Source organism: Periplaneta americana, chromosome 13 (genome assembly GCF_040183065.1).
Source record: "Periplaneta americana isolate PAMFEO1 chromosome 13, P.americana_PAMFEO1_priV1, whole genome shotgun sequence".
NCBI classification, from domain to species: Eukaryota; Metazoa; Arthropoda; class Insecta; order Blattodea; family Blattidae; genus Periplaneta; species Periplaneta americana.
In genome coordinates this window covers 169,635,640-169,662,698 of record NC_091129.1, presented here as the reverse complement: position 1 = coordinate 169,662,698, position 27,059 = coordinate 169,635,640, and the positions used below count along the sequence as shown (strand labels likewise).

Genomic DNA, 27,059 nt, shown 5'->3' with positions numbered 1-27,059 from the left:
ACATCAAAATCCTACTCACCTGGCTGAGAATCCAAAAAGAATTAATCAAGTGAAGTATCATATCCTTCACGAACTTATAATTTTCTGTATTTCATGCAGTCTTTTTGTTAACTATTTTAAAAAGAGACAAACATGTAAAAATTGTAGGTGTGAAAGGACTGGAAAGTAACCATAAAACTGCCAGTGAATTAAGTAGAGATCGACGTTAGTCACACATGTTCAACAAAATAGTTTATTGCAAATAATATTTATATATGTATTTTTTTTCCTTTATTAACAAACAAAGTGAATATAATTAAAATATCGGTAAAACTTTGTGCTTATGAAAATAAACATTGTAACCATTTACACAAAATATCATGAATACCTGATGTTTGTTCATTTTGGACAGATGAGGCAAATAAATATTCGGAGATATTAAAATAAAAGTGCTGTGAGATGCTGCTCTTATCACCCTGGCAGCAAGACACGTTGCATCAAATAATAATGTACGGGCTTTCAATTTCTTTCTAACTAAAAATACAACTTAAAAAGTTATCAACCCCAGAATGGAAAATGCACTCTTGTTAAAACATGTCATGCCTAGGAGCCATGCAAAAACTGTTGACAGTCTTTTAAAGAAATTAAAATATTCTCTTAATACATCGTAATTTAATATATCATGCCCTTGCAGCAAAGCCCATGACTTGCTGTGAACGTCCATGTCGGCCTGCTTTTGTGTACATCAGAGCATAAACTAGTTATTTATATTTTTTCCGTGAAACGTATATGTTCGAGGTGCAAAAGAGAAAAATTGTAACATTTTGACATAAGGTTACTCTGACATCACTCGAGGCAGAAGTGTAAGTGGCTTCCCAGTCGGTGTGCCTTGGGGGTACTGCTATATGGTTATGCTTATACATGAATCTCAAATAAACACACACGGTATTCGAGTGTAGACGATCATTAGGGTTTCCTTAAATCACTGTTAACTTTTTTACAAGAGTTAGAAATTTTATACTATGCGCATTTTCGTCACTTTGCGTAAGTGCGTGCGTAAAACATTTCAAACAACACTTGAAATTTTGTCCAGGGCACGTTTGTTTTAATAATTGTAAGTTGGCTTGAGAGACAGCCCAATATCACGGTTAATATTGGTGATATTTTCAAAATATAATAGGCCTATTCTCGTTTCGGCATTAGAAATCTTTTGCAACTGAAATTTTCAATACTGCATGAACAAAGATAAAATACTATATTTCGATAGTTTATCTCCAAATAAATAAGTGATTGTTGAAGCAGCCTCGTCTGTCCAGAGGCCCATCAGGTTCCCAAACTGCCGATAGTGTTGTGTTTACCCCTAGTCCAAGGATGCAAAACTATGCTTCAATTGTGGCACACGTCACAAGCCGGAACACATGACTCATCCCTTCCTTCCACCCCACACGTCATTGGTGATGGTAGGGGGAGAGGAAATATGTATTCAGTGTGCTTGTGGACGTCACATGTACATAATTCAAGACCGCTCTTCTTCTCAGTTTTGCATTCCTGCTCTAGTCAGTTAAACACAACTATAAATATAAAGACAATTGCCAATAAAATTATAGCGGCAGATCTGTTATTTGTGTTCACAATGCAGCATCTTGCATTTTGTTTCATCTGTATCCTGGATCCAGGTCCCACACAGACATTTCCAGTTCTCTTTAATTATTTTCGTACTTACTTATGAAACCTGCTTGCTTTAAAATATCAACGAGAAGTTCATTCAGAAAATAATAATCATCATCATCATCATCATCATCCTTCACGAATTAGGCCTCTGTAGACCTGTTTCGGCCCCATCTAGCAGTCTTCTTAAAGGTCTTCCTGGTCGACGATGTCCTCTAGGTTTATATTGCATCATAATTTTTGGGGTCCACACCTGTGGAGTAACGGTTAGCACGTCTAGCCGCGAAACCAGGTGGCCCGGGTTCGATTCCCGGTCAGGGCAAGTTACCTGGTTGAGGTTTTTCCGGGGTTTTCCCTCAACCCAATATGAGCAAATGCTGGGTAACTTTGGGTGTTGGACCCCGGACTCATTTCACCGGCATTATCACTTTCATCTCATTCAGACGCTAAATAACCTAAGCTGTTGATAAAGCGTCGTAAAATAACCTACTAAAATAAATAAAAAATAATTTTTGGGATTCTTGAATTTTCCATTCTTCTTACATGATCTAGCCAATTGAATTTGTTTCTGCTGATTTTTTCTTCTACTGACTCTACTTCTAATTGTTCTAAAATTTCTTCATTTCTTTTTCGGTCTAAAAGAGTATATCCTGCTGTCCTCCTGAAAAATTTCATTTCCGTTGCTTTGATTCTGTTCATGTCTTTTTTCTTTAATGTCCAAATCTCGCTTCCATATAAAAGGGAGGGTAATGCTAGTGTATTATATATTTTTATTCTTGTAGATTTTTGTACTAATTTAGCTTTTAATGTATTGTTTATTATCCTAGAATTTGTGTAAATTTGGTAATTTTCTTGTCCACATCTTTTTCATTTTGATAAGATATTTCACAACCCAGATAACTGAAATTTTGCACTTGTTCGAGGCATTGGTTATTGTGTATTATCTTACTTCTGACTGGGTCTTGTCCTAAAAATGCCATTACTTTTGATTTTTGTGCTGAAATTTCCATCCCAAAATCTTTTAATATTTTATTTAATGTATATAACCCTCTTTGTAAATTATCCTCTGAATTGGAAATTATGAGTTGACCATCGGCATAGAGTAAGGTATTCAATGTTGGAGCACTGGTTGTTTTGATTCCTGTTTCTACCAACGAGGAAATGGCGATTGAGTCACAGCGGTATAACTGTTTCATCAAATGCAGAGGAAATGCTGCATTACAAGCCTGTCCAGAGGCTAAAAGTGGCAGCCCCACTACTGGACTACATAACGATAAGGCTAGTAACCTATCTTAGGGAAAACTACATTACTTTCAAGCCTCAAACAAGCAGTATAAGGACAGAAAATAATAGTAATAATAATTTGTATCCTTATTTTCTGGTTTTACAATGTCCTAGGACTCCTCCTGCACCCATTTTCAGGATTCTATAGCCTTTCTCCATTCTTCTATGTACCATCTTCCAATCCTTTTTCTCTCATTTTTCTAATTATTTCTTGTATAATAGTGGTGGTGGTGGTGGTTGTTTAATGACGTTATGTCAACTACAAGGTTATCTAGCATCAGTGGAATTGGTGGTAATGAGATGGTATTTGGCAAGATAAGTCCAAAGGTTCTCCATGATGTGATCTGCATTCGCCTTACAATTGGGGAAAACCTCGGAAAAAAAATCCGAGGTAATCAGTCTGAACACAGCTCGGGATCGGTAGGCTAACATGGCACCACACAAGTTACGACATGGCGATGACGATGGTGATGGTGATGGTGATGGTGATGGTGATGGTGATGAGGAAGAGGAGGAATTAAGTTCACTGTTAAACATCAATTATTGTAGGTTTCCATATGATTGCTGATAGAATCCTGCCCAGTGCACATAAAACAAAATGCATCGTGCATACAACTTGACGATGACTAGTGACTAGAACTCAGTATCACATGTGATCAGTACTACTATCTAAGGTTAGGCGGTGTAGGATTACACATGACTAGCATTTTGCTGGAACTAGTCTCGAAGATACAGCATTGCAATGTCATTTTAAGACTGGTCACCTCCCCCACGAAAATATCTCAAACGGCTCATTGACATAGTAACCAGAAAGAGAGAGAACCAAACATTGCTGTGATAGTTGCGACATGTAGTATCAAAAGAATAAAGTCTGAAGAAGAGTTCAGAAAATGAGGACAGACCCAAACTTTCATCGAACATGAAGAAATATTCCAGCACAAGGAAAAATAATCTGCAAGTTCCTGAATACTCATTGAATTCATGTTGTGCCACAAAATTCCATCTTAATTAAAAAAACAAAAAATCTATAAAAATTCTAAATGAAAAATGAATATAGAAAGTGTATCGAGACAAACTGATGCGACCTACTTCACGAAATTATAGGAGGATGTTTGAGAACTGCTGCTGCATATGAATGGAATACATTGCAGCGAGTACTGCTGGGAAGGTAAGACATCTCTGTAGATGTTGTGAATGCCTTTGATTGAGCCAAACACGACCATAATGACTTCATCTTCGCTACAGCGGATGGCGGAAGGGAGTAAGAGCCTTCCCCTCTGCGCGTGTTTCGCTCATGTCTAATGTCTCCATTAATAAATTACTAAGTGTAACGGAGAAAGGTTATACTTCTAATAAATTGTTATTCAGATTTTTATGTGGGTAGATTTAGCAGACTAGCACATGTAAATGTTACTATCGTTACCATAAATAATTTTGTTCTACTGACATCTCCAGTAGTATTTCGTGAATTTACAAATATAAGCTACAATTAAAACCTGTTGTTCAAACAAGAACTGATGGTGCACCTCGTACGAAATTTAAGAGTTCAGCAACAGTCTTTCCCCTTTGAAATGCAAGTAAAATATATTTACAGACCTGGTAAGGATGTGAAAGTCTCTCCAAAGATATCATTAGCATGTACTGACTTGAAGACAGTTATCAATTCTTTGACGTCATAAATTTTGGGCAGAGAATCAAAACAAAAGTGATGGTGAGTCAGCTAAGGTTAATTAATTGTCTTTGTGAAGTGCAGTGCTACACTACGTTGTCAGGGATGTCCACGGTGCAGCTAGGTGCCGTCTCCTGGCACTTGCAAATCTTGAGCAGCTCGTCGGCCCGCTGCATGGCGGCCAGCAGCTCCTCCCCCTTGCGCTGCAGGTCATGGCGGCCTCCGTTCAGCTGGGGACCGAACCGGACCCACAGTGCATGGAGTGAAGTGACAGGCTTGCCACCGCTGTGCACGTGCCACAACAGCTTGTCCAGGTCCTTTGTTAGCCTGAACGTTGGCATCCATTCGAATTCAGGGACCGCGTTCTGGTCGGTGGAGTAGGGCAGCAACACAGCAAAGAAGCGTGGCTTGGTGCAGTGGGAGGTGATGCGTGCCTTGAGAACATCCAGCACATCGACGTTGGTGCCACCCAGCACCCTCTCAGCGACGCACGAGCACTTGGGGGGCGACGACACCACCATCACGAAGTCGGCTCGTGCGAAGGCGCTGCTGCACCACAACAATGGGTCCTAGAATAAGCATGTCTGTTGTTATTCGTTAATTCTGGCTCCGTTTTTCCTTTCACCTTGCTGCCTATCCTCTACAACTGATCTTAAAAATGCTTTTCATCACTCAAACTGTTTTTCTGTTTCTGGCTGTGAGTGATTATCTAGGCACCAGAATTCTTCTTGTATTTTTAGTGACCGTTTTCAAGCAGCAAAAGATACTGAATCTGTTCAGTTGTATGTACAGTCTCTACTCTTTAAGTTATTTAAGTTGAACACTATACAACTGACTTCGTCACCCTATTTCATTTCTAGTGCCAATTAAATGTCTGTATTCATTAATTTCATTGTCGATTAATATATCATATCGTCGCCTGAATGCAAGAACTAGGTAACTTGATTTTTCCTATTTTGAGATATTGCCTATTTACTTATTTATTGCACTAAGGAATATGTCTCCTTTTATATCGTTCAATCAGTTACCTAGTTGCTGCATTACTTCTGTGCGATTTTTGCTATGCTATAACAGAGATAAACTAAGATAGTAACAAAAGGTTTACGATGAGGTATAATCCTATTTATTATTTCAGAAGTATTCTTCTTCATTTCATTCTTCTGAGCATTTTTCCTTAGAAGTTTATCTCCTGCTATTGATATTGGATCCCCCCAACAAAATAAACCAGATACAGAAAATATAAACAAGAAACACAAAAGAAATATTATTGACACTAAAAAACGCAAATTTCGAGTTACCTAGTTCTTGCATTCAGGTGATATGAAATACGTCTAATACAGGGTGTATCTAAATTCAATACTCAAACTTCTAGGGATGATACTATAAGAGACCAAAACAAACTTCTTTGTTAAATGACCATGAATCGGAAACTAATTATATTGAATGACAAAACCAGAAACTGTACTGTACTCTAATGAATAAAGAATACAGTTGTAACATTACTTATGACACTCATTTATCAAAACCATTTTAGTTTGTAACCATTTGCAAAAAGTGTTCAAAACTGCGGCCTCCTGCATCAATACAAACTCTGCAAGGACGTGTCACTGCCTGTCGTACACATTCAAAGGCATGTGTTGTAGAGCAAGCACCGAGCGAAGAGTGCTTCCTTCGATTCAATTGGAGGCTCGTACACCAGGCCCTTCGAGTGCTCCCACATATGAAAGTCAAATGGATTGGCCACGATGAACCCATTCGAGAGCTGCTCGTTCTCCCGACCTCACTCCACTTGACTATCATGTGTGGAGGCTCTTGAAGAGCCTGGTGTACGAGACTCCAAATGAATCACAGGAAGAGCTGCAGCTGCTGGCGCTCGACAGGCAATGACACTCACTGCAGAATTTGTATTGACGCAGGAGACACTTTTGAACAGGTAAATGATTACAAATTGAAATGGTTCTGAGAAATGAGTGTCATAAGTAAGGTTATAACTGTATTCTTTGTTCAGTACAGCACAGTTTCTGATTTTGTCATTCAATAATTAGTTTCTGACTCATGGCCATTTAATAAAAAAAACGTTTGTTTTGGTCTCTTGTATCATCTGTAGAAGTCTGAGTATTGAATTGAGATATACTCTATTTCTTACCGACTTCAACATAAATGAGATTTGTTGTTAAAGCAACTTTTTTTTTAGTTTGTCCTCCTGCTTTGGGGTCTTCTATTATTCATAGCAATTCAGATGGCTCTGGCCTCAGTATCGGGCACTTATGGTGAAGATAGAATGAGAGGCATAGCAACAAAAGATCTGCAGCTTCTTCCTCCTTCGACTATGAATACAGAGGCACTAATTGCAAGTTCCATAGAAGGCCACGAGGCATCACGTACCTTGGACTCGGTCTCCGGAACATCCAGCTGATCCAGCATGGCTTCCACTGCGCAGTAGTTCCTCAAGTACTCTGCCAAGGCCACCATCGTAGCCATGTGCGAAGCCCGAGATGGGCTGTACACAATCAGGACTACTGGCAGCTTGATGGTGCCTGAGGAAGGACAGATACGATGAGCAACAGTGCTACAATTTTGAAACACCGCTTACATTCCTTCAGTGTAATCGCCCCCCGTGTTTACCACCTTCTGCCACACTTGTGGAAGTCGTCCATCTCTGTTCATGTCCCGAAGTGACAGCCCTAGGGCATGAATAATGGTGTCTCTTGTGTTGTAATGCTTTGCTCTAAGTGGCTCTTTCATTTTGGGGAAGAGATCATAATCACACAGACTCATATCGGGTGAGTATGGCGGATGTTCCAGTACTTGCCATCACCAGGGTGCAGAAGATCCGTCATGGTGTCAGCAGTGTGACTACTCACATTGTCATGAAGGATGGTAGGGGGGTCGTTTCCAGGAGGTGTTGTCACTTTCTCCTTAAAGTTGGACGAAGATGGTGTTGCAGTAATAGGCAGCATCTACGTCCGAATTGGCGATATAGCTTGCTGTAGTGTTGTCCTATAGATGTCATGAGCCACAATGAACATCACCTTGTGCAGAGTGCACTGTCCTTGGACGAGGACATCTGGGATGCTCCATTCATTTGATTGCCGCTTCAAGCGTGGTAAGAAGTTGGACAGGATGGTCGTCAATTTAGTGTCATCATGAACAACATCCTTGCCTTCACAGAACACTCGCCCATTCTGCTACTGTACGATATGACAACACTGCATCACCACATGCTTCACACAGTCCCTGGTAACAGTCTTATGCATTACGACCTCGTGTAACTTCAATTTTAATCCACGAATGTTCCAGCTTTGTAAACATGTCATTAGGGTGCTTGCACTATCCTCCTGTGTCGCTGCATTTGATTGAATATCGTACAACTGATACCACTCACTGCACTACCTTGTCTGATGTTCCGTTCTCAGTTCCACAACATCCTAAAGCTAACTGACTTACGTGGCTGACGTAGCAGCAGTGTTGCCATTACTTTTTATCCAACCCTCATACAATGTGGTGCTTGGCGGTTCAATTTTCGAGTGCTGCTACACACAAACAGTTTTAAACCAGTGAGACTTTTTATCAACATGATAACGCAATGGACTGTTTTAAGGGATTGCGTGGAGCATGCGGTGTTATCATATTGAATTGTGGCACCATAGGTGTGAACTTTCCGCACACAATGCTCAGGACGACCATACATGACTGTACTGTTGCCACTGTTTTATATTCAATCATTGTATACATAGTGAAATGTTAATGTTGTTCTAAAATTCTCAGCTGTTTTGGTAAGGAAGGCGTTTCACTTCTTGAGGAACAAGCCAGGAGTAGTAAACCGAACGGCACACATGGCTATTACAAAACAACTCATTTACATATCGACCCTCCCAAGTACTAACATTGTAACTCAGTTTTTTATGGTTTTGAGTTATCCTAGTTAATAATGGTCTTAAATTGTTTCTTTTTCTTCCAGTACTATCATTGTAACTCTAAACCTCCCCAATTGTATGTAAAATCTTATTGTTACTCTACATATCTGTATACACTAATTTACACGATCATTTTAAAACTTCATTTTCATCTTCTGAAAAATGTAAGAAAGTGAGTTACAATGTTAGTACTTGTGAGGGTCGATATTTTTAATTGTTTAATTATGTGCTGCATTTGAATGAAGTGTGAAGTGCAAGAGATTTAATATGAAGGAAAGAGTCACTCACCATTGGGAGGTTTGCACTGTCGCCTCCACATGAGCAAGATGAACATGAAGAGAGGTATGAAGACCACGCAGCCTACGATCCCCACCACGAGGGTCTTCTGCTCGGTCGCAGCGATGCCTGCAACACGACGTGATACAGTCCAAACAGAGCAGAAAAAGACATTTGTGAATTGCCAATATTTTGTTTCTCGAAGTTTGGTTTGTTTGTTTTTTTTTTTCTGTGACTGGGCTTCAAATAATTATTTCTCCAGGAAATAATCTTACAATTTATCCAGATTTATTTTAACTGTCAGGATACGAAACTCCAGTGTCAGCAGAAATAATATGCAAGGGACATCATGAGAATAAAAACATGTTGCAAGAAGTAACCATCACAAGGCACGCACCTACGACTATGTCCGGGGACCGGGAGACGTGGCAGACTCCAGCTTTGCAGCTGTTGCTGAGGACCGTCACCTCAAAGTGGTACACACCCGGAACCGAGTTGGTCGAGAATTCGAAGCTGAGAACAGCCTCAACCCGGAACGGGCCCTCAAACGTCGTGTTGTCCCGCAAGTTGTGCCCGTCCCACACAGTCACCACGTACTTCCAGTCATCCATCCACAGCGGTGGCGCATGTCGCCAGTAGGCCACGAGCACCGGCAGACTGGACACGTCCACATACAGGAGCGGGGCCTGGCCGCACGCCTGCACGCTTCGTTCTGCAACAATCAAGAGACATCAATACTGCAGAGATGTAGAACTGGACTCAGGGACGATTCCTACTTTATCTATCATGTTAATTAATAACCTGCCTGAAAATTTAAAACCACAAATGTAACAAACAAATACCTTAGAATAACGGAATTAGGAAATGAGATAAACCAAAGTACTACATAAATGTTCAGACAGACGAGAATTATTTACAGCACAGTAGTAATGTTTCCATGACGTATTTATGCTGTGAACTGTTGAATTAGTTACAAAGTTTTCACGATTACATACGAGGAAGTTTATTAATGAAAATATATACTGATAAACCGTGGGCATTATTTGTAGTTTTCTAAAAATGGTTCTACAATCATTTTCTTTTGTCTTGTTTCAATCAATTCTACAAACAGATTTCATGTAATGAACCTACTTTATATAACTCCTTACATTCCAAGTTGCAATTCTAATAAATTCCTTACTCATTAGCATCCGAGGCTTATTTTGTGCATCTAACATTTTTACACAGTTGGGTGTTAGCCCATAGATTCCCTTCACTTGGAAGGACCAAGGATTTTCTGTCCGTTTCAGTTATAAGGGCAATCTAAGAAAATGCAGGTTATTGCTCACATTAAGTGATGAAGTGATGTCTAATGTTATCCAAATTTCCTCAGCCCGAACACTCTGTCATTTTCTGCATTTCTCATCTGTAGCACTTCCTGTCACTCACAAAGCCATGGATCGTCGAATGATTTGGAATTTTAACACCTTGGAATCGTTCTTGATATCTTCATGAACAAAATTTATTAACAGATAATTATTGTACATAAACACTCGCTGTGCAAAATTTTAAAGTGAATTATAACCAAGAACGCACTAGCGTCGTGTTAGGTTCCACTCAGACTGCAGTGTATGTTACATGTGGAATGTCAGCTGCATTTCTGGCAGGGAGGTAATCCCCTCATTCATACCTTGTTTCAAGCAGGAATAAAGTGAAGAATTGGGTGCTGGAGCTGCCCCGCATGGTGGAATTAAAAAATTTACTGTGCAAAAGTAGAAATACTTAAGTGTGTACAATAATTTATTTTTTATAACAAAATATTTTCTGAGTTTATAATAACTTCGCCTTTTCATTTGTCAGGATATTGCATGTAACGCAAAAGAAATCACGAAAAAAAAAAATCTTTGTCTATGTAAAGCATTACTCTACTGGTAAATGTAGATCACGACTACTCCATTTTCGCTTCATGATAGTAGATATTGCATAATAATTGTGAAAGTAGAAGACAATGGAAATATGTCGATTGAAATTCCGAAAGTATCCACAGTTTTCTACACGCTTATCTCCCAGCTCTTAAGCACCACGAAGTGGAACACAGCTTGTTTTGCTATTAGATCTATGCAAAAGATAGTAAATATCAATACCTTAAAAACAATATACTTTGCATACTTCCACTCGGTAATGAGTTTTGGAATAATATTCTGGGGAAATTCCACAGATAGTAACAGTATATTTCTATTACAAAAAAGAGTAATTAGAATAATAGTAGGTGTCAAATCTAGGGACTATTTTCAAAAAACTACAAATAATGCCCATGGCTTGTCAGTATATTTTTTCATTAGTCTAATAATCTTCCTCGTATGTAATCGTGAAAACTTTGTAACTAATTCAACAGTTCATAGCATAAATACACGTCAAAAAAATGACTTTCATACTCCATTGGCAAGTCTATTGTGCTATCAAAAAGGAGTGCGTTATATGGCAGTAAAAATTTTTAACAGTTTCCCTATCGATATAAAAAATGAAACTCGAAACATAAAATTATTTCGAGCCAAATTGAAGAAGTACCTAATTTCTCACGCCTTCTATTCTGTAGGTGAATTCAGGACATTCAATAACGCTTCATGAAATTGATACTAAAACTCTGTGTTGTACTAGTAGACTATATTGTAAATCTCGTCTGTATATATTTCATCTAGACTGTGACTATAAATTAAGACTTTATAATAGTATTAAGTTTTTTGACTTGTTCCATATTCTAGCTGTAAGCATGTATGAATACCATGGAATGTTAATAAATACAATACAATACAGACATGCACCAAGTAGCAACACTGACTGTACCTGAGGCCTGGGGCTGTGGGGCCTGGAACACCCACTTGCGCACCTCCCTGTGGGGCGGCCGGACCGCCTCATACTCCAGCGTGAACTCCGTGCTGGCCCGCACGTGCTGCAGCCAGTAGCAGTCCAGCACCAGCTGCGGGTTCCTGGCGTTCCTCAGCATGGACACCTCGCGGCACAGCTGCTGTGCGCCGGCATCCTCACGCCGCTGGTACCGCACGCGCAAGGCTGCCACCAACACATCTTTAATATCTACTCTGGAGGAAACCATAAGAATTGTGTCTGCTGGTGGTACATGAACAGCAGAAAGCTACCCCTGTTTTTAGAGTGAAGAATAGTATTCAGTTGTGTGGCTCCTACCCCTAATAAAGGATAGGGTATCAAATATAATGCAACCAGTATTGCGAGTAAAAGAAGTCTAGTATGTGCAAGAGTAGGTTATACTCTCTATTTAAAATTTAAAAATAAAATTCTAGCTCACTTTTCACTGGGAAGAAGGAAACAACTTTAAAGTAGCAGCTAGCACTGGTGACGTCAGCTATAACAGGTGAGCAAGCTATTGCAATATCCAGAGCAAGGCAGTTTACATTTACATTTTTGTACTGAGTTTTCAATCACAGTGAACATAGCGAGAAATTAAACTGTAAAAAGTATTAATATGTACTGAGGAGTTCTAGACTCTGACAACAGCGTTACATATTGGATTTGGAGGAAAGAAAGTAATATCACCAACAATAATTTAAAACATTCTTTCAATGCATATTTAACAGTGGAAATAAGTGATATGATGGAGAAATATATCTGTGAAAGCACCGGAGATGAAGGTGGCTTGTCAGATAACAGTAATTATGCTATCAAAGGAAGACTTCCCAAATCTAGATCCACCACAGAAGCAAGGAGCATCATCCTGGGTTGGGATAATGCATTTTACATCAAGAGTTGACAGTAAATTGAGTGATTGCAAACATATGTGTAAAACTGTTTTCCCACAGTAATTTGTCTCCACCTGCAATGATCACAAGCTTCACCATCATGTTCCTGGTATAAAATCAACCCTAAAATAATTTAAGCAAGAAACATGAACCCAATAATCACTTCAGGGCAGAAGGGCTGAAGCAGTATGTGCACTGTGGCATATTTCAATGGCATGTGGAGGACAAGTATTTATAAAGGCATTATCAGCTCTTCAGAACGAAATGAAGTGTTGTATCCATTTATAGGGAAAGACACTAAAAATTTTGAATTGTAAAATATATTTACACTTTCGTGAAATTATAAGTAAACATAACAAAAAACATTTAACATGAGGTTTATATAACTAGACCACCACCACCACCACCACCACCACTACCACCGCCACCACCACCACCACCACCACTACCACCACCACCACCACCACCACCACCACCGCCACCACCACCACTACCACCACCACTATCACCACCACCACCACCACCGCCACCACCACTACCACCACCACTACCACCACCACCACCACTACCACCACCGCCACCACTACCACCACCACTGCCACTACCGCCACCACCACCACTACCACCACCACCACTACCACCACCACCGCCACCACCACCACCGCCACCACCACTACCACCACCACTACCACCACCTCTGCCACCACCACTACCACCACCACTACCACTACCGCCACCACCACCACTGCCACCACCGCCACCACCACCACTACCACCACCACCACCACTACCACCACCACCGCCACCACCACTACCACCACCACTACCACCACCACTACCACTACCGCCACCACCACCACTACCACCACCGCCACCACTACCACCACCACTGCCACCACTACCACCACCACTACCACCACCACCACTACCACTACCGCCACCACCACCACTACCACCACCACCGCCACTACCACCACCACCGCCACCACCACTACCACCACCACTACCACCACCACTACCACTACCGCCACCACCACCACTACCACCACCGCCACCACTACCACCACCACTGCCACCACTACCACCACCGCTACCACCACCACTACCACTACCGCCACCACCACCACTGCCACCACCGCCACCACTACCACCACCACTGCCACCACTACCACCACCACTACCACCACCACTACCACTACCGCCACCACCACCACTACCACTACCGCCACCACCACCACTACCGCCACCACCACCACTGCCACCACCGCCACCACTACCGCCACCACCACCACTACCACCACCACCACCAATACCACCGCCACCACCACTACCACTACCACTACCACCACCACCACCACTACCACCACCGCCACCACTACCACCACCACTGCCACCACTACCACCACCACTACCACTACCGCCACCACCACCACTGCCACCACCGCCACCACTACCACCACCACTGCCACCACTACCACCACCACTACCACTACCGCCACCACCACCACTGCCACCACCGCCACCACTACCACCACCACTGCCACCACTACCACCACCACTACCACCACCACTACCACTACCGCCACCACCACCACTACCGCCACCACCACCACTGCCACCACCGCCACCACCACCACTACCACTACCGCCACCACCACCACTACCACCACCACCGCCACCACCACCACCACCACCGCCACCACCACTACCACCACCACTACCACCACCTCTGCCGCCACCACCGCTACCACCACCACCACTGCCACCACTACCACCACCGCTACCACCACCGCTACCACCACCACTACCACTACCGCCACCACCACCACTGCCACCACCGCCACCACTGCCACCACCGCCACCACTACCACCACCACTGCCACCACCACCGCCACCACTACCACCACCACTGCCACCACTACCACCACCACTGCCACCACTACCACCACCACTACCACCACCACTACCACTACCGCCACCACCACCACTACCACTACCGCCACCACCACCACCACTACCGCCACCACCACCACTGCCACCACCGCCACCACCACCACTACCACTACCGCCACCACCACCACTACCACCACCACCACCACTACCACTGCCACCACCACCACCACTACCACTACCACCACCACCACTACCACCACCGCCACCACTACCACCACCACTGCCACCACTACCACCACCACTACCACCACCACTACCACTACCGCCACCACCACCACTGCCACCACCGCCACCACTACCACCACCACTGCCACCACTACCACCACCACTACCACTACCGCCACCACCACCACTGCCACCACCGCCACCACTACCACTGCCACCACTACCACCACCACTACCACCACCACTACCACTACCGCCACCACCACCACTACCGCCACCACCACCACTGCCACCACCGCCACCACCACCACTACCACTACCGCCACCACCACCACTACCACCACCACCGCCACCACCACCACCACCACCGCCACCACCACTACCACCACCACTACCACCACCTCTGCCACCACCACCGCCACCACTACCACCACCACCACCACCACCGCCACCGCCACCGCCACCACCACCACCACCACCACCACTACCACCACCACCACTACCACCACCACAGTCATTATTGACAATGTGTACAGCAACAGTTTTATGTATTGGTGAAATCTAATCCTTTGATTGAGGTTCTGGCTGATATGTACATCTATTATCAAGCAGTACATCTCACTTGACGATATGTGTCAGAGGAAGAACAATTGTTTGTATGCAATGGAGGGGGAAAAGGAACTGGCCACCCTACCCCATTATCTCCTGATCTAGTTGCCTCATAAGTGGTGCCATTTGGTATCACTTGTGAGGTTCAGACTTGTCTTCGGATAGTGACTAAACAACAAACAGTGGAATCTATTGCATTTCCATTTTGCCATTCAATTTCTCTCTGGGTGATCCCAAATTTCTTCCATTTAATAGATTAGCTACATAAGCCGGTCTTGCTAATATTAAATCTTCTATTTTGTTAATATGCTGAGTGCTAATTCTTTTCTTTTTCTGAAATATAAGTATGTAAGTACATATAACAACACCACTTCTTTATTTATATTTTAGACAGCAACCAGTCACATTAATGTGAGAGAATTAAGGCTTTGCGAGCATTCTACTTGCATATCAGGCATCTGTGTGTGAAGAATTGTAACATTGTGATGGCAAAATAACCGCTTCAGATGTAGATGTAAGGTATCATCTATTGAATCTGCTCGCACATTGTACTTTGCATACTTTCACTCTATCCTAATGTATGGTATAATCTTTTGGGGTAATTCACCCAATGCAATCCAAATATTTAAACTACAAAAGAGAGCAATTAGAGCCATAGTTCAAGTGTCTCAAACTACCAGCTGCAGACCATTCTTCAAAAAATTACGTATCTTGCCATTACCCTGTATTCATATTTATGAAACTTTAAATCTTATCAAATATAATTTGTATAGCTTTCCTACAAATTCAGACACACACCAGCACAATACAAGAAATGAAGATAATATTTTTATTGAAAGTTTTAACACAACTCTATACAAAAACAGTGTCATTCATGCTGGTCTTCTTATGTACAATAGCCTACCAAATTATCTTAAAGAAATATCTGCACATCAGAAATTTAAGAAAGCTCTTTACAAAATTTTAATCAAAAACTGCTTTTACAGTATGAACGAATTTATTGAAAATTGTCATAACTGAATAGAAAAAGAATGCCTTACTTAAAAAAATTTTACTTCCTCTTTTCCAGATCCTGACTTCGAGAAGGATGTCTTCTCATGAAGGACGCGATGGTTGAAATTGACTCCTGACTTCAAGACACACTGCAAACGGGACTTAGCTGAAATCGACCGACCTGTAGTTTTCTTCAATCAAGTTCCAAGTTTTGTATATTTGAATTTGTGTTGCATTTAATTATAGTTATTACTTTTATGTATATTATGTAATTAATTATTAGTTTGTAAATATGACATGTCCCATATCATGTATATGATCAGTGGATGTAATAAATGATTATGATTATTATTATCAGGAACAAAAACTTGATTTCAAGCTGCAGTACTCACATGTCCACTGGATGTCAGTGAGTGTGAGGTTCATGACGGTGTACGAGTAACCAGGTGAGTTGATGGAGTACATCTCCAGGGAGGCCGAGCTGAGACGGGTGCGTGCCCCGTCCTGTGTGAAGGTCCAGCTGGAGCAGTCTGCAAAGAAGAGGGCATTGTGGGCATTTTATTTCTTTATAAAGCAGGCAAACTCCATCTCACATGGGGATTCATGAAACTGAAGTGAAGCGAGATACTGAAAAGGGTCAGGAGGGGAATAAAAAGAATAAAATGAGAAGAAGCAAGAGTGAGAGTAGGAAGGAAAAGTGATGACAGCAGCAGAGAAATGGTAGAAGAACTAAGAGAAAGAAAAGAAAGGGGGAGAACAGAAGAAGTAGGAAGCAGACAAAAAAAAAAGTTGAAAAAAAAAAAAACTGAACTCTGCCAAGATTATCCTGTCAGCTGGGGAATCTAACCTAACTTGGCAGACTAGCAGAAGGGTTTTAGTTGTTGAAGTCAACTAATCGTTTCAGAAAAGGCCGATTTTTCTTGCAGACTCTTACTGCAAATCCTTCATTAACGTGAAGTTAGAGAAGTAGAATCATGCCAGTACATCTATAAATGTAAAATTTACTTCGTCATACGTTAAAAGTGTTAAAATTGTTAAAAAAAGGTATTTACCTTCGACAGACGGCCCGTTTCGACGCTATGTGTCGTCGTCTTCAGTGTCTCTTGAACCACGGGTGATCTTGACTCTGCGATGTGCAGTTGTCGATGGTAGGGGTGGGGGTGTGTTGTTCCTATGGTGGGGGTTGGCTGTTTGTATGTTATGATGTATTATGACGTCAAATAATGTGTGCGTATCGAACTGTAGTTGTGTGTTAAGTATATATTGTGGGTGTGCTTTCCGTATTCTTATATATTTCGTACTGTTCTAGGATGTTTAACTATGAACTTTTTGGTGTGATGTGTAAAATTTCCATATCTGTTTCTATATTATTGTAGTCATGATTATTGTTGATAATGTGATCTGCATAATTTGATGTGATGTAAGGTTTGTTATAGCTTTATGTAATGAGTGGTATTATCAAAAATTAGTTTTTGTATTGGGTTTGAAATTTATCAAAAATTTGTTTTTATTGGGCTTAAAGTGTTTATAAAAATGGTTAGTTTTCTGTTGGGTTTCACGTATGTTATCACAAATTAGTTTTTGTATTGAGTTTTAAGTGCATTATGAATAGTTCTTGTATTATGTTTGAAGCGTGTTATCGAAAATTAGTTCTTGTATTTGGTTTGAATAGGTTATCAAAAATTAGTTTTTGTATTGGGTTTGAAATCTGTTATCAAGTATTATTATTATTATTATTATTATTATTATTATTAATTCTGGTTGTTTATTCCATATTTAAATTTTCTAATTACTCATATTATAATATAATTTCAATGAATTGAAGAATACCGTAATACAGTAAGCCATGAGGAAATATTATTTCAATCAGTCAATCATGAATATGAATTGTTACAGCATTACTGCACTTCATATAACGAGCAGTGAAGGAGGTGTGAGCACATGAAGTAATGCAGTAAATGTAGAGCTGCATATTACACAGAGGATTCATACTATGTGCTTCGGTCCCTGGCAGTCATGTGCAATCAGCTCATATCATGGTAGTGGCTGCATTTATTGTTCATGGGGATGGTTCAACATTCTCTAGAACAACGTGTGTTCATTTATAATGCCTATTAATAAAACGTTTCGAGTAAAATGTAACTTTAACTTCATTTTTATTAAAACTTTTAATGGACCAGTCCATGCGACAGCATATGACAACTTGCCACCCGCTAGCAGTCCAGGCTGATCTGCATAGGAATGCCCTGTACTTAACTCGCAGTTGCTTATTCCATATCTTTATGTTGATACATGTTCATCAGACATTGTCGTATGTTGCATTTATCTGTACATTTTCTATTTTTTATAGATGCATTATATTTTCAATGTCATTTAAAGTCTATTTGGTAGAAGAAGAAAAATAACATACATACCCACAACATATACTTAATACACAATTACAGTTCAATACTTACACATTATTCGATGTCGTGATACGTCATAACACACAAACAACCAGCCCCCACCATAAGAGCAACACAACCCCACCCCTACAACCGACAAATGCACATCGCAGAATTCAAGATCACCAGTAGTTCAAGAGACACTGATGAAGACGTAACATCACGTCGAAACGGGCCATCTGTCGAAGGTATATACCTTTTTTAACAATTTAACACTTTTTAACATGTAACTAAGCAATTTTATGTTTTTAACAAACAAAGTGTTAATGTGAACTTTAATCAATGAAGAAAAACAAGTACATTTCCGTCCATTTTAAATTACGTATTTTTTCTACCATCACGTGAACAGAAAAAGTAGGGAGTTGAAAGGTAGATGCAATATACAGTAAACGAAACCAAAACTATAATATCTTACGCAAAAACAACACAAAAGGACAAGTTTACATGATGTAAGCAATGGCTGAAATTCATTTCAGGAAAGGGTGTGGAAGGTAAATGCGAACGCTTGAAAACGAAAGTTAGAAGGACATTCTGCACATGTTTAGTCAGCAGTAGAAGGAAGGGTTTTTATTTTCTTTACCGGAACAGCTGAGGTGCGTTGTAGAAGGGAGCATTTCTATAACTTGCTTTACTACAGATAATGGATAATTTTACCGAGTTTTCAGTGATTTTTCCCGTATTAAAATGGCTAAGCACTGTATTTCTGTCTTCTCTGACATTGCACTTACTTGGAGGACTGCCTGATTCTGCAGCTGACTGCCTGATTTCCCCATACTGAAACTGAAAGGAAAACAAATGTTAACAATCTGGAACAAGGCTTCTAATTTGGATTCACTTTTAACAGTTGAGATATTGAGCTATATGAGTCCCTAGACCGCACTTTTGATAACGTTCAGTGAAATCAGTCGGCAGTCTTTCTCTTCTGTGCCTTATATTACGGTCTTCGACAGTGTTCAATCATACATTTTCCTCCGAGAAGGAAACATATGAAACTGACTGGATCATAATTTAAATGGATCCATTGAAACATAAGCACCAATACCTAATAAACATAATAATGATAATAATAATAATTTAACTTTTAAGTGTGTGCTTACAGCGTGCCATTTACGAAGCTGAAATAAATCTATTAAGCAGTTCTATAGAATTCAGATTACGAATTGTTTAAATTTCATTACATTTTCCATAACTTCATCTAACTTCAATAATGAATTAGGACATTTGAAAACACAGACTTTGGTAAATTCACAAACAGACCTATCATGAAGATGACACATACTACGAATGCCTTCGCTTCTGCATTTTGTAACACTTCAGTTCTCATTATGTTACCTATGATATAATAGACTGTTTGTAGTCTATTTTCTTGAAGTGTTATTCAAGAGATACATGAAGCAAATCATTTACTATGGATCGAAAACTGAAGATAAATGTCAAATTTTCTGCATTACAATCAAAAGGCATTTGTTATGATTCAAGAAAAGTAAGATTCTGACTTCAGTTACGAACTCTAAGGAGTACAACATTTTCAGCTCCTCTGACGAGAAACTTATTTTGTTTCAAATGATTTGGATAAAAATATTAATACACATTTTTCATCATTTCAAGAACTAAAGAAAGAAGAGAAAGATGGTTTTCTCGTGTCATTGCACAACTTTATTAATAAGAACGGGAATGTCACAGCCATTGTTGATTTCTCTTCGAAGAATGTCAAGTCTTTCATTACCGAGTGTGTTAACAGAAAAAAAATCACTGATATTTCGTTTTCGAAAGCGTGCAAATGTTTTTTGTTGACCTTAGGGAAAAAGAAGATCGTGAGGAAGACTGACACATTCCAAAAAGAAATGTCTGCAACAAACGTTTTACTCCCCACCTACGTACTTGAATACTTCCAATTAATTATAAAGAAGTACACATTTCTCCTGCAGACGTTGCAGAAATCTGGTTGTTTATGAATATTCTATTATCTGCGTGCTATTTTCTAGAAATTGCAATATAGGCTACCAACATTGATTAATATACTTATTGATAATATGCATATACAGGGTGTTTAAAAAATACGGGGCATAATTTCAGGTATGTATTTCCCACATGTAGACAATCAAAATAGTTCATTACAACATGTGTCCGGAAATGCTTCATTTCCGAGTTATGGCCTTCACAACATTGAAATTCACCGGAACGTTATTCTTTCTGCAGGTCGTTGTCATTACAGAAGATGTTCAAAATGTCCACCTCCTGCTTGAATACAGACCTCACATCGATGTCTCATTGACCAGCGAACACGATCCCAAACTCCAGGAGTATTGTGTATGTCCTCAGAACATGCCACAATTCGATTCCGAAGGGATTCCAAATCAGGCACTGGAGACGAATAAACCAATGATTTTAAATGGCCCCACAAGTATAAATCGAGAGGGTTCAGGTCAGGTGAGCGTGGAGGCCAAGCAATTGGGCCACCTCTACCTATCCATCGATCAGGAAACCTTCGATCCAAGTACCTACACGACACTGAATGTAACCTTCGCCTCGGAATGAACTGTCAGAGTGCCCTCTTAATGTCTCCTTTGACGGCAACGACCTGCGGAAAGAAAAACGTTCCGGTAAATTTCAATGTTGTGAAGGCCATAACTCGGAAATAAAGCATTTCCGGACACATGTTGTAATGAACTATTTTGATTGTCTACATTTGGGAAATACATACCCGAAATTATGCCCCGTATTTTTGAAACACTCTGTATAACATTACATATACAGTATGTATTATACTTAAACTGTACAACATATAAACCTTCCGGACTGTCGCTCCACTGAGAACTATTAATAGCCTATATGGTTTCTTCCCCATTTTCATAGCTTTCAACAATCGACCTCTCATCATACACATATTTTAAGCTCGGAACTCGCATTTTTTCCTCAGTTATTAACGATTTTATTTGCTTGCGGAGTATCAGTCCGCAGCGACTACTCGGTGACAGCAACTACATTAGGGTTAAAAATGGATCGTGTGAAATTCCGAAAACGAAAATGTACCTTCTTGTTTGTGGGTATGCGATTGATTTCATTTACTCCTATACAATAGGGTAATGCTTTTAAGCGACAGTTCAAGAAAATTTGCTAATAGCATTAACATAACTCGCAACATGATAAAGGAATTAATTTAAAAGCATGTTAGAAAGTATGTGCAAACTTCATGACAATCACAATATACAGGGTGTTTAAAAAATACGGGGCATAATTTCAGATATGTATTTCCACATGTAGACAATCAAAATAGTTCATTACAACATGTGTCCGGAAATGCTTCATGCGGCTCATTCGCGCTTAAGCAATGTTGCCTAGTTGCATTATTTAAGACTGAATCACTGCATGCGCCCAGACAATACATTGCAGCCACGAAGAAGATGAGACGCATGAACGAGATACTAGTGAAGTGCTTTGTGTGGAGTGTTGCATTGTATGGGGCAGAAACATGGACATTACGACGAAGTGAAGAGAAGCGACTAGAAGAATTTGAAATGTGGATATAGCGTGTGAAATGGGCAGACAGAATAAGAAATGAAGCTGTGTTGGAAAGAGTGGGTGGAGAAAGGATGATCCTGAAACTGATCAGAAAGAGGAAAAGGAATTGGCTGGGTCACTGGTTGAGAAGAAACTGCCTACTGAATGATGCACTGGAAGAAATGGTGAAGGGGAGAAGAGTTTGGAGCAGAAGAAAATATCAGATGATAGACGACATTAAGCTACAGTATACGGATCATATGCGGAGACTAAAAGGAAGGCGTAAAATAGGAAAGATTGGAAAATGCTGGGTTTGCAGTGAAAGATCTGCCCTTGGGCAGAACATTATGAGTGAATGAATAGTAGAAGCGTAGATATGTTCGATCGTAGTTACGCAATCGACGACAGCGCGGACTGGAAGGGTGAAAAACGAATGTAGGCCTGCTACTTTAATTTTGTCGTCAGCAACTTCTAAGTTAGTTTTAATAACACACACACACACACACACACACATATATATATATATATATATATATATATATATATATATATATATATATATATATATGCTGATATAGATTTCGTGACATATTACATAAATAGTAATAAACAAATGGTTTCACACTGCAATGACACATACTTTCCGCGTAACTTTTTTATTTTATTGGGTTATTTTACGACGCTTTATCAACATCTAGGTCATTTAGCGTTTGAATGAAATGAAGGTGATAATGCCGGTGAAATGAGTCCGGGGTCCAACACCGAATGTTACCCAGCATTTGCTCGTATTGGGTTGAGGGAAAACCCCGGAAAAAACCTCAACCAGGTAACTTGCCCCAACCGGGATTCGAACCCGGGCCACCTGGTTTCGCGGCCAGACTTTCCGCGTAAATATCCCATTATTTGTCCAAGTTAATAATAATAATAATAATAGCAACAATCGATGTATTATTATTATTATTATTATTATTATTATTATCATGCATTTAGTTTCTAATTTAATTCGCAACTTCATCTAAACTTGTATGGTTTTTTTGGCTGCAAAGAGTGATACGTACTATATACTTCGGTAGCCTACTATGAATGCTTCACGCAGGAATTAATAGAACATACGGAGGGTGGGGATATACAGAAAATTAGAAATGTGCGTTGCTTGTTCTGGTTTACAATTTACACCATGTCCATGTGACTTTTCTGCAATTCTTCCGGCAACGACTGAAACGTGCATACTGGTACCGGTAGCCTATCTATTATGTCAAAATCGATTTTTCCATCCTCGCCATAAGTCTTAAAGGTCACACACAAGGTCAGTTCCTTCCTTTCAAATCAAACCGGATCATTATGACATCGCTTTCAACGCTTTTAAAATTCATGGATACACTTCTTGCGGTTGTCCATTGTCTCGGATTATCATATAACATCTTGGACAATGGACATATTGCCTACTCCAAATGCAGACAAGCTACTGGACTTTGAGAATACATTTGTTTTTAACTTGTATTCACATGTCATTTAAATTGACACTTCATACAAATAAAATATAATTATAATAGCGGTAATTCTTGTTTAAGTTGTGCGGGAAGGCCTATACATTATTTAAAAATCTCGGCTTATGACATCGCAAAAGATAAACGGTAGACAAAGTTTAACACCCAGACGCCCACAACACCTGGAGTATGGAGGTGATCACCTGAGCATAACACGTTACATCTTGATCGGTGAAGTGATCAGCTGCAATTAGATTTCTAAACAATGACAAAATAATCACAATGAGAATAGCCATGACTTGTTACACCGTCACAATATCGTGCCGAGACGGAACAGAAATATTTCTGTCATTTCCAAAACCTCAAACAACGCCATACATTCCTCAACAGTTCAAGTCGGTTTACACGACACTGGTAAACAATTAACATCCAACCATCTAACGCTAAAACTCTGCGAAACCACAAACAAAACGATATTGACAAACCAGTCATTACATTGTGAATACCAACATAGCCGGTTTCAGTGGTGCCAACACCAACAATACTATCCTAGGGTGACCAAGTCCCGGGTTGTGTTTGCTACACATGTCGCTCACTCACTCTTTGATCTCACGTTAGCTGCACACTGACGAGGTCGATTGATTTTAAAGGGCGAGAAAATTCTCAGCGTATCTTCCTTTCTCCGAGGAGAAGTAGAGCTGTTGGTTTACAGCTCGACACGTAAAATAGCTTGCCCCTACTCGAGCCGACCTTCGCAAACAGACTTATTGCGTATTATGGCAGTTCATGTTAATTATACGATTTAAATATCCAGCTTTGGTTCACTACTTTTACTCCTTCAACAGCTGCTAATTTCATATCTTTACCACCAAAACTTTCACTTTTAAAATATTAGTCAATATGGTGCTAGAAGCATTTGCACACACCAATCTTTTATGTTTTTCACTGTATGTTGTGATATATCCGGTCGCCTCCCCCAATGGCTATACTGAAAGTAGATGCACACATTGCATCAAACATCGAAGTCAGAAATTGTTCTTTTCTATGTATGAATATTCCTTTTGTAAGTCACTATTAAAAACACACGTCCTTTTAGGCGGTGGCATAGGCTATTATTAATTTGAAGTGCTTTAGCACTCGCAGTTTACAAAAGTTCACTGTATTTTATTATTTCACAAATGCAGAACACAGTAACACAGTACTGTCTTCTACCAAAGTCACAACTGTAATTAATTTCTTTTGACTGAAGCATATGTGTTTACAGTTTTCGTTATTGTTGGCGGTATTCACATCAAACAGAGTAATTACGATTGGTTAGTTGGCATCATCTTACCATACAGCGTATTCCGAATCTCACCGGTCCGGTGGCATCAATGACGTCACATTGCAGCGAAATAAGGAACAAAACTGCTGGAAGGATCGATGGCTGTCATGGCGACTGTACAAGTTGTTGTCTGTGCTACGCTAGCAAAATTTTGCGAAATTTTCGTACTCCCATCTCGTTCAAAGAAAAGATAGTATAAGCAATTTATTTCTTGAACCGGTAGTAATAACGGGTCCGTTGACATGTTCGCTCATACGCCATTAACATATTGTTTTTACGTTGTGCTCATTACAAACAATACAGCAGAACTAAAGCAGAACACACCGCCATGACACAACAGTGCACGATGTTATTCGTCTGCTAATTCCCGCCCTATACAAGAACCAATCAGATTCACTGATGGCGGCTGATGGAGACTGCCACCACCTCTGCAAGTTGATGACACCGGTGGAGCATCAATGACGTCATCGGTGGAATTCGGAACACCGTGATGCCATCGGATTGCTCACCGGTGAGATTCGGAATAGCTCATAGCCAACGCAGAGCGGCACAGATCAATTGTCGGCAACTGTACTTTCCCAAGCGAAGTCTCCACACAGTTTCAGGTGTAGGTATTGCAATACAGTGAAACTTCTCAATAGCGGACACCGCTGGGGAAAAATTAAATGTCCGTTGTTGAGAAGTGTCCGCTATTTAGAAAATCGTTAGTACCGGTATGTATACAGTACCTTAAAATTTCTCACACATATTCAACACTATATTTTACAGTATAATACAGTAAACAGTGAGATTGTTTACAATATTCATCCAGAGAGAAATCGTACCAGTAAATGTTTTGTAAATGAAATAAACATCAGTCACTGTACCACTTCACCTTACACAAAGAAATCTAGAATTGCGTTCTCTGTGTATGATTTTAAAATAACATCCTTGTTTTTCAAAATTTCACTAGCGTGAGATTTTCCCACATTAAACTTTGTGGCCAGCTCACGAACACTTAATTTCTCCTTCTCATTATGGTTTACAATATCCACTTTCTCTTTTAGTGACAAACGTTTACGTTTTTGTGACATTTTTAATGTGACTGTACTTCCGAACACTCAAACTAAGAAAGTACGGACTGCTCACGTACAGTATCACAACTAACAACTGTGCTGCTTACCTTCAATAAAGTACAAGAACGTTCAAATGCACGATAATGATTGTTGCAAAGAATTTCGTTAGAGTCCCGTTTAATTTACAACAGCCTTTTTCTTTTTTTTTTTTCTTTTTTTTCTTTTTTTTTTTTTTTCTTTTTTTTCTTTCACGCTGTTCGTTATTTGTAAGTTTTAATTGTTGTTGGAGATACATTTCAGTGTCCGCGTCCATTATTGAGAATGTCCGCTATTTGGAAGAATTTTACCATAAGGCCCAATGTTATTTTGGAGGGGAATTTTAAAATGTCCGCAATTGAGAGGAGTCCACTATTGGGAAGTGTCCGTTAAGAGAAGTTTCACTGTATAATATAAACAGCGCTTTGCTTTGTCAGTTATTAGTATTTTAACATTTTTCATCAAACTGATGCAAAAAAGTACATTTTAAATTTTTTAGAACCATAGTTAACGGTCTTTTATGTCGATAAGTCATTGCCACAAAAAAGGGACATTTTGGTGTCCCGTTTTACTTTAAAAAAATACGGGACAGAGACTAAAAAAGGGACTGTCCTGGGTAATATGAGACGTCTGATCACCTTATTGTCATGAACATAGCAACGATTGACTCGGAAAATAATAAGGTTATGTATCAGAGATTCATTAAAAAGAATAAGATTACCTATGTAACGGATATACATTAAAGCAAGAACTGAAAATACATAAAAAAGAAGAGAATTATGTTTTTTGATAAGTTAAAAAAATGTGAAATAGAAGCTAGCAGAAACCCTGATACTGAAACGTTATGTTTTGATTTGATGCAAATCACCGTGCCTTTAGTATTAATATATTCGTCTCCTGCAGCTCTGCAAAACGTTTCATGTCCACACTCTCTATTGGGCAGATGT

General features: G+C 40.1%; 1 protein-coding gene across 1 annotated transcript; it reads right to left on the bottom strand.

Moving 5' to 3' along the window:
• LOC138712624 (uncharacterized) lies at positions 1-24,201 on the bottom strand. Its single transcript, XM_069844592.1, has 8 exons — positions 23,901-24,201; positions 19,438-19,489; positions 16,658-16,795; positions 11,617-11,841; positions 9,191-9,505; positions 8,806-8,922; positions 6,986-7,137; positions 1-5,169 (listed from the first exon to the last, which is right to left on the bottom strand). The coding sequence occupies exons 1-8, from the start codon at positions 23,991-23,993 to the stop codon at positions 4,687-4,689; spliced, it is 1,575 nt and encodes a 524-aa protein (XP_069700693.1). The 5' UTR covers positions 23,994-24,201; the 3' UTR covers positions 1-4,686.
• Positions 24,202-27,059: the final 2,858 nt, after the last annotated feature.

What these genes read in the sequence shown, in the direction of transcription:
- LOC138712624 (XM_069844592.1), bottom strand. Translation starts at nt 23,993, where the DNA reads ATGGCTATTCTCATTGTGATTATTTTGTCATTGTTTAGAAATCTAATT. An exon ending in ACAGTGCAAACCTCCCAATG is followed by an intron (nt 7,138 to 8,805) that starts GTGAGTGACTCT and finishes GTCCTTCCTCAG; the next exon opens with GCACCATCAAGCTGCCAGTA. An exon ending in TTCCGGAGACCGAGTCCAAG is followed by an intron (nt 5,170 to 6,985) that starts GTACGTGATGCC and finishes TGCTTATTCTAG; the next exon opens with GACCCATTGTTGTGGTGCAG.